Below are 9,560 nucleotides of genomic sequence, written 5' to 3' on the forward strand. Positions count from 1 at the left end.
AAGAATTGGCTGTTCAGTCACCTAATGCGAAAGGATATTATCTTGAACAAGGCTTGATCAAGTATAAGGGTCGGTTAGTAATTGGTGATAATCTGGCTCTGTAGACCAAACTCATTGCCTCCTTACATGACAGTGCGATCGGTGGCCATTCTGGCATTCAAGCATCTTATCAGAGGATAAAGCAGCTTTACTACTGGCCAGCTATGAAAATGTCAGTGGAAAATTATGTGAAACAGTGTGTTATTTGTCAGCAAGCAAAACACACTCATCAAAAGCCATCAGGTTTGCTTCAGCCATTGGATCCACCTAAAGCTCCTTGGCATGAATTGACCATGGACTTATCGAAGGATTGCCTTTGTCTGACGGTGCCAACTCTATTTTGGTCATCGTTGATCGCCTTACAAAATACGCTCACTTCTTGCCATTAAAGCATCCTTACACTGCAGTCTCTGTTGCTAAGCTGTTTGTGGGCAACATTGTCAAGTTAAACGGTGTGCCTCTCAAGATCATCTTAGATCGGGATAAGATCTACACCAGCCACTTTTGGAAAGATATGCTCAAAGCTATTGGCACTAACCTGAATTATAGCACTGCATATCATCCTCAAACAGACGGTCAAAGTGAGCGTGTGAACCAGTGTTTGGAGCAGTATTTGAGATGTGCTGTGCAAGATAACCCTCGTCAGTGGAAGAAATGGCTAAGTTTAGAAGAATTCTGGTATAATTCTAGTTTCCACACTGCTTTGGGATGCACACCTTTCAAAGCCTTATATCGCACAGATCCTAACTTTGGAGGTATGCCCAATCTTTCTGTTGCAACAGATTCAGTGGCAACTGATGACACTTTGGTATATCAAGCTCAAACAGAACTGCTTCGAGCTCAACTGATTCGTGCCCAACAGCGCATGAAAATGTATGCTGACAAGAACAGAGTGGAGCGTCAGTTCATGGTTGGCGATCAAGTGTTGTTGAAGTTGCAGCCGTATGCCCAACAATCTGTGGTCAATCGTCCCTATCCAAAGCTTTCCTATAAGTACTTTGGACCATACAAGGTTCTGGAGCGAATTGGTGAAGTGGCATATCGTTTGGAGCTTCCGGCTACTGCTCAGGTGCACCTAGTATTTCACGTGTCTCAACTCAAACCCTTTACTGCAAACTACCCTCCAGTTTTCAGTGATCTTCCATCAGCTCCCCACTTCACGGCAGCAACACCAGTTCCAGTATCGATTCTACAGCGTCGATTGGTGCGCAAAGGCAATGCAGCAGCGACACATGTTCTAATCAAGTGGGCTCATTTACCTGATGATATGGCTACTTGGGAGGATTACTATGTTCTCAAGAACAGATATCCTGAAGCTACGTTGTGGGATGAGGATCAAGCTCAGGTCATTCCTCAAAAAGGGGGGGGGGGGGGCAGATATCACACCTTCTCCTCCATCAACTCTGGAGTCGGTGGACCATGAGATCACAGCTGGCTGAGCTGGTGAGCTAAACGTGGCCTGGCTATCAGTGGAAGAGATGCAAAACGCGTTGAGAGTCGCTGGACTTGTCGTGTGTGTGCCAAGGGCCACTTGTAAGCGTGTGTATCTATAAGACACAAGACATTCACGTTGTAAGGCATGTGGAGAAAAGTAAACGAATTCTGAATTCTCATCTCTTGTTCTCTGTTCTCATCCCCTTGCTCCTCTCACCTCGCCCTCCAATTCTCATGTATTCTCTGGATTTGGTGATTGCCCTCTGCACCCACTCTAGGGACATCACAAGCAATAACAATTGTGTAACCAACTAACCATTAGCAAGGTAGGAGCCAGGAACGGAAATAAAAAGAACCTCATCATCCTCCACAGAATCCCAACAAGATGAATCCGAGAGAGGTGAATTATAGAGGGATTGGTCACTCAGAGATGGGTGGTCAAGAGCTGTACTTATGTGCCGTCGAAGATGCTAGTCCAGTGGCCCCGCCTCCTCCTTTCTCTTGCACCAGCAAGGCCTCTTCTCCTCCGCATCTCTATGTCGTCGAGATGCTGACGACACCGCCTCCTCGTCCGCACCGCGCGCCGTTTCCTGTCACCATCGCCATCTTGCCCGTTGCCGTGGCCACCATGATCCGGCATAAACATCATAATACAACAATAATTAGAGCCTGTGTATTCTGAGGAAACATGAAGAGAGTGAAATCAAAGATCGAAGTGTGTATTCTCGAAAAAACGAGATATCAAAGATCTGCAAGCTAGGAAACGAACCTGGGCATCGTACATGGTTGCTGCAAGAAGCAGTAAGATGAACGATTGATGAAGATGAGCATAATTAGCATCATAAAGTAGAGGAGAGCAGGCGGACATGCAAGAAACGGCGTTCATTACAACCGGAAAAGTAACGGAAGAACGGGGCGGCACACCTTCTGTGTCATCAATTGCACAAGCAATGGCGGCGGCGGTGCGATGCTTCCTTGGTCTTCCGAGGCATGGTACAATTCTATAGCTGGAAGTTAGGCCACATAACTAAGAAAGTGGCCCAATGACAGCCCGGTTCACGAGACGATCTCAAGTCATTTCCGAGAGTAGCAACCCAGCTATGTTGGGCCGACAGGATACAACCAACACAACGAAAAAATGACCAGACGGGAGCAGCGGTTGAAGGATAGATCTAGAGCATCCATGAGCGAGATCGGACGGCTGACAACCTCAAAACGCTGTGGAAGGGTCTAGGTGGTTCTGTTATACTGTTAACTAATTTAGAGGCCTAAGGCGGTTATCAAAAAAAAAAAGTAGAGGCTATGGAAGGTATGCCTTCCCGACCATTCCATATGTGCCCATAATTCCATATGTGCCCATAAAATCGCCGGTTTCCGAGCCGGAGACAAAGACATCCGGGTTCGGCTCTCCTGCAGGGAGCCCTGCACGCACTATACTGCAGGTCCAATAATTAAAAGACACCTGTCCTGGCAGGCCCCACCTCTCTAATAATGTATTTTCGTTTTTTTCTTTTCTTAAACTTTCCTTATCCCCTCACTTTTGTTCTGACTGCTCGAGGAGTTCCCCTGCACACATTGCTACACCGAGCTGAGCTTCGTGAGAAAATGGCGACGGCGGCCTCGGTGATTGAGCACGCGGCGGCGGCCTCGACGGAGCTCGCGACGTCCTCGAGGAAGCTCGCGACGGCGGCCTCGGCGATTGAGCTCGCGGCGGCGTCCTCGGCGATTGAGCTCGCGGCGGCGGCCTCGACGGAGCTCGCGACGGCGTCCTCGACGGAGCTCGCGACGGCGGCCTCGGCGATTGAGCTCGCGGCGCGGCCTCGACGGAGCTCGCTGCAGTGGCGGCGGCCTCGACGGAGCTTGCGGCTGCGGGGCCTCGACGGAGTGGCGGCGGCCTCGACGGAGTGGCGGCGGCCTCGATTGAGCTCCCGACCACGGCAAGTGCCCTGTCGATTGAGCTTGTCGCTGCGGCAAGGAGGCGCACAGGGAGAGGGGGAGCGGGAGCTAGCTACTGACTGCAGGAGCGCGGAGCTCTGCTCGCCATCGACGTGAAAGGTGAGCGATAGTTCATCACTTAATTAACCATGTACGCCTTACTCCCCTTGTAGCATATGGATTTATTTACTATATCACATCAAATGTTGTGGATCACTACAACGGGGAACACAAATTGCTGGAAGTTCCTTGTGGAAAATTTAATCTCCAAGACAACGTTTAACTTAGAACTAAACCATAGAAAATAAACTAGTGCATAACCAGTATTCTTACATATCGAGCTGTAATATGAATGGTAAGATCAAGTACTACATCCCAAGAACTGTAACATCGAGCCACTTAAAAAGGATTATCTTGTTGATGACTTGATTGGCTACCCAAGAACTGCAAGAAAAAAACAATTTTTGTAAGACATAAACTCCATTAGAGAAATATTGAATTTGTGAGTATAACTTGTTAGTGAAAAGTACCTTGCTTGGCAGCTGACCATTTTGATATGTTGTCCATCCCATATCTGGTAAACCTACTGAACCAGAACTCTACATACAGTGTACCCCAAAATTAGTGCAAGTGAATGGCATTTGCATACTCAGGTCAATTTTTAAGGATCACGTAAATAAATATACCTGACTTGGTTGAGTGTTATAATAGGAATATGGCTGATGTGGCTGCAAACCAAGCAACTGCTGAAAAGTTGCATTCGCCTGATGTAGTGGAGGCATCGCCCGCTGCAATACTTGCATATTGTAGTTCTCAACCTGAGGCATAGCATGTGGCAGTGCTTGAAAATTATAGTTCCCGCCCTGCGGTAGTTGAGGCATAGCGCCCGGTAGTGCTTGAAAATTATAGTTCCCGCCATGCGGTAGTTGAGGCATAGCGCCCGGTAGTGCTTGAACATTGTAGTTCCCGCCCTGCGGTAGTTGAGGCATAGACCAGTTGAATCCTGCTAAATTGTTGTTGTTCAATTGAACATTGAAACTAGGATTTCCTTCGGATGGTGCAGAAGCACAATTACCACTCTTGTACATTGTTGCTTGCCCTGTTTAGAAAAGAAAACATTATGACAATATAATTAAAATTTTGTATGTATATAGACATTTTTTACTATACCATACCTTTCTTTGATTTATTCTTCTTCTGTTCAAGTCCCGATTTGTTCCGCTTGCTGCTACTTCCTGCTTCTTTTCTCTTTATTCCCTGTACTTGGACTTCATTTTCTTTGTTGCATTCAACTGGTTGCTTCTCTGCTTGTTCACAATTAGGTGACATATCGCTTGACCGATTTCTATGCATGATCTGGTCCACCTTTTCCATTAGATCTATTGACGCACTTTGTAGCAGTGCATATGCCTCTTCGTTTTCTGCTGCTTTACTCAAGATGTTATTATAAGAACGACACAATGATCCGTACCGTTTAGCCAACACAACTCTAGTATCTTCATCATTAACACATTTTTGAATTGCCTGTGATGGTCCTGTTTTTGCATGTCTTGTCCACCTTTTCAGGATATATTCCTGTGCCAACTCCTTGATATTGTTATGATCCAACACCTTCAATGCATGACGACACAATACCCCCACAAATTCAAACTTTTTGCATGAACATGAAACCTTTGATCCATTAGGATCAAATTTCACTGTAAATTGATGGCTTCGGGGGTGATCTGTATTACTAACTTTGAATTCTAAAGTAGAGTCACTATGACCACTATTGTACAAACAACATCCCATCACCATGTCGTATTCTCCTCTGAATATTTCAAACATAGCCGGCGTATATTCCTTCGAAGTTTGTATCAGCATCCGCACACGTGGAACTTTAGGAGATGTTTGACTTGCATAGAAATCACTTTCCACTTCAGCATACCTCCTGTCATCCACTGCCCTCTCGTAGTGCTTGAAGAAGTCTAATAGATCAAGGCGAACATGCAAGTATCGCTTCAACATTGCATTGAGACTCTCACTTCTTTGTGTAGATATCATATCTGCGCAGAAGGTTTGCCGACCATACACCAGCGCCCACTTCTCTTTGCTCTGGAATAATCTATGTAGCCACTCATTGTCTTCCAAATTATATGTCTTTAACATATCATTCCAAGCTGCTATAAATTCTTCAACTTCTTCAAAATAAAAAACACACTTGCCAAAATCTTTCTTGAATGTCTTGGAACCTTGAAAAACATGGCTCAAATGTTTTGCAGCATTTTGATACATGTGCCACACACATAGACGATGTATTGAGTTAGCAAAAACAATGTCAATGGCACCGATAATGGCTGCGCATTGATCGGTCAATATTGTCTTTGGTTCTTTTCCGGACATGGCTTTTTTGAATGTTTCAAACAACCATTCAAATGTTTCTTTTGTTTCATCATACAATAATGCTGCTCCAAAAACCACTGTTTGCTTATGATGGTTGACACCAACAAAAACCGCAAAAGGTCTGCCGTAACTATTTGTTTTGTAGGTCATGTCAAAACATATGACATCACCAAAGTAGTGGTAGTCTAATACTGATCTTGCGTCTGCCCAGAATATGTTAGTCATCATCTCATCTTCATCTACTTGTATTGCGTAAAAGAAAGAAGGATTTTCCGTCTGCTTGTCCTGTAGATATTGAAGAATGGCTCCTGTATCTCCTTCTTGGATTGAGTGCATACGCTTCGACCGAAGATAATTTTTATAATCTTTTCGAGTGAAGCAAAGACTTTGTCGACCCCCTGCTTGTCTACTCATCGCTTCATGACCTGATTTAGGTCTAATACCTGAGTCATTCAATATGTCAATTTGGGCCTTCGAGCTTCGTAATTCTTCTCTGAGATCGCAACAGATGGGCTTTGCTTGGAGTTACGAGTTCATGATTATGAGCATCCTCAAAGCTGCTTACAACATATTTTCCAATTTCACTTATTTTGATAGTCATCTCAGCCTTACAACCAACTCTTGTATCTGCTCGCTTCCGCTGGCATGGTCCAGAAGTACTGCTTTGGTCTTTGTAACCTGACTTTGAGCATACAAATTTCTTTGTCCGAATAACATTAGTTGAGGATTTATCATGCCAAAATTTCCGGACACTGAAACCTACGTGTCCTGCATACGTATTGTAGAACTCATATGCCATATGTTCATTCTCAAATTCCATCCCTATCACTGGTTTTAATCTTTTGATGTACTGATCATCTCTACTAGCACCTATCTCTCCCACGTTAGTGGTCTCATGATCTACACAAAGGAGAATATAGCATACACTTTAATTTTGCTGTTAAGACTGACGAGAAAAAAAGGTCATGGTCATCATAAATTAAACTCTTTGTTTGTACTTTTTTAATCTTGTCTACTCTGTATTCTAGACTATTGACATAAATAATGAATAGATTGCAGATTCAAGTTGTACCAGTACTACATACCTGTTGAAGAGGATGTAGGAGGAGCTTCTTCCATGCGAAAGAAGAATGTTGTTCTGGATTGTGATCCACGCAAAGGAAATTTCTCACGGGGTGCTGGAAGATCGCCTCCGGCAACTAGCCTGTGCGAGCGTGCCGGAAGATCGCTTCTAGCCTCTAGCTTGTTCTCAATTTCTTTGATCTTTAGGGCTGCAACTTCCGGCGAGATTTGTAGGAGAAACTAATCACGTGGGGAAGGAGATTCTGGGATGGTATTGTTTGGCGGGTAGAAAAAATCTGTTAGGTAAGTTTATGGAGATTAACTGAATCAGAAATATACGCTGTGTTATTAGAGAGGTGGGGCCTGCCAGGACAGGTGTCTCTTATTTATTGGGCCTGCAGGATAGTGCGTGCAGGGCTCCCTGCAGGAGAGCCGAACCCAAGACATCCCCGGCCGTGGATTTGTTTTTTTAGGAATGTAATCTTGTTTCACATTTATACCAGTATTAGAGCGTTTGCAATACCAGGTGACCTAGGCTATCTAGCCATATATAAACACGAAGACTGTCGATCGATCCTGCATCTCATCTCCACCGGCGGCGGCATGAGCGGCCGCGATCTCTTCGGCGCGCTGCAGGATGATCTCATCCAGCACGTGCTCTCCTTCCTGCCCTCTCGCGAGGCGGTGAAGTCGGCCACGCTCGCCCGTCGTTGGCGCCACCTGTGGAGATCAACGCCTGCCGTCCGCGTCAACGGCTCCGGCGAAAAATTTCGCCTGTTCGTCAACAGCCTGCTGCTCCACCGTGATGGCGCCTCGCCGCTGCACTCGTTCGAGATCGAAGCCAACCTGTTGGTAGGCGGGGAGGACTTCGACGAGTTTAGCGACTACGAGTTCGACCCGCGCGAGGTCGACCCTCACGTCGACCTCTGGATCAGGCACGCCGTGTGGACTTGCCGTGCCCGCTCCCTCGTCGCCCGCTTCCAAGATAGCCCCGTAATGTGGTGGCCTCAGAACCGGCAGTCATCAGCTTTTCCGAACCGGCAGCAACCATTCGCCTCCCCGCACCTGACGACGATGCACCTCCACCGCGTCCAACTCCACCACGACCATCTCCTCGACTTCTCCCCCTGCCGGGCGCTTCTGAACCTCACCCTAAGCGAGTGCATTCTCGACGGCGACGCCCTGCTATCGCCCTGGCTGGAGCGCCTCTCTATCATCGGCTGCGGCACTGGGATCCACCCGAGCAAACATGGCCCCATGGGGATGAGGATTGCCACGCCCAGACTCCGTCATCTGCAGCTGTCGGATGACTACGACGAGGACTGCTTCTCCAGAGACATGTATGATTATACTGATCTGTCGTCATCTCTCGAGAACATGCCCTTGTTGACCAGTGCCAGCATCCAGCTTATCGGCACCACCACCTTTGATGATGATCATGCCACTGCCGAGCGCCCTTTGCTTCTGCATGGCTTGGCGGAGGCCACCAGCCTGGAGCTCATAGCCTCCACGGAAGATGGAAGGGTTTGTCAAATACTACTACTATAAGCTTAAATTGTTTTGTTCGGATTACATAATTATTAGTTGCCTCTGGTCGATCTGGTGTCACTTTGTGCAGCTAGCTTCCGCACAATCTCAAAGTGTTGTTATTAATCTTCCATTTATTTGTTCTGTGTCCAGGCGATCTTACTGAAGGATTTGACATGGTGTCCTACATTCACCAAGCTCAAGATCTTGATGCTTAACGAGTGGTGTGTGTATGATGATGTAACTGCGCTTGCATGCCTCATGCAGCACACACCAAGACTGGAGAATCTCATTTTGCAACTTCAATTCGAGGTAATACTCGGTTCGTTTTTCCTTATAGATTATTTCGCAGCCATAGCGCTTACGAAATTTTTAGGTTGTATACTACCACCGGTTCAAACTACATGAGTTTATAAAAAATATGTTGTAAAACCTTTTACTCTTTGAAAGCTAATTAATCATTAACAACAACTATTTAGAGTTGTTTTGAAAAATAGTTTCAAAACATGTACTGTTACATACCCATACGACCATGCATCCTGAAAGTTACTTGCTGCAATTTTTTCAACTCGTCTTTTTTGAAACCAGAGAGGACCTGTTAATCCTCATATATGACCTTGTACAAAAAATAAACCCCATCGATGCTCATAGTCCCACATGCCATGCACGCGTTGGGACAAATAGAGTCTATTTTGCAGGGACATATATATATACAGTTTTAACACATGTTTTCTTATTCTGCAGAAATCCCATGTTCTTGAGGTGAAAACAGATAGTCATATTACATCAGAACATTCATGTCATACCTTTGAGCACCTTAAGACTGTGGAGATAAAGAAGTGTCGTCGATCTTATGACATAAGGGTTAAAGAAATTTTGAAATTGCTCGGTGACTGGGGCATACCCAGCAGTAAAATCAGTATCCACTACAAGAAATCTAAAGGTCAGTCATAATGCAGAACAAATTCCTTTGTGTTATTATTTTGTATTTTTGTGTGAATAAAGTCTACTCTAAATGATACAAAAGGGAAAACAAATGACTGCCTCGATAAAAATGTTCAAATGATAAAGAGAAAGGAGACTATGCTTATACTCCATTCGTTCTCTTTTAATCTACGTCTTAGACTAGCATTTTGTTTCATATTAGTCTACATTTCATCTTTGTAATAAACAACACAGAA

At 45.3% G+C, this 9,560-nt stretch overlaps 1 protein-coding gene and 1 long non-coding RNA gene across 2 annotated transcripts; one reads left to right on the forward strand and one right to left on the reverse strand.

Annotated features, from left to right (window-relative positions):
* Nucleotides 1-3,397: 3,397 nt before the first annotated feature.
* On the forward strand, nt 3,398-7,202 carry LOC124690484. Its single transcript, XR_006998781.1, has 2 exons — nt 3,398-3,528; nt 6,843-7,202. It is a non-coding gene; the product is annotated as an uncharacterized LOC124690484 (long non-coding RNA).
* LOC124690473 (protein FAR1-RELATED SEQUENCE 5-like) lies at nt 3,721-6,232 on the reverse strand. Its single transcript, XM_047223862.1, has 4 exons — nt 4,584-6,232; nt 4,095-4,507; nt 3,939-4,007; nt 3,721-3,852 (listed from the first exon to the last, which is right to left on the reverse strand). The coding sequence occupies exons 1-4, from the start codon at nt 6,202-6,204 to the stop codon at nt 3,808-3,810; spliced, it is 2,148 nt and encodes a 715-aa protein (XP_047079818.1). The 5' UTR covers nt 6,205-6,232; the 3' UTR covers nt 3,721-3,807.
* Nucleotides 7,203-9,560: the final 2,358 nt, after the last annotated feature.

The sequence above is a fragment of the Lolium rigidum genome, chromosome 1 (assembly GCF_022539505.1).
Source record: "Lolium rigidum isolate FL_2022 chromosome 1, APGP_CSIRO_Lrig_0.1, whole genome shotgun sequence".
NCBI lineage: Eukaryota > Viridiplantae > Streptophyta > Magnoliopsida > Poales > Poaceae > Lolium > Lolium rigidum.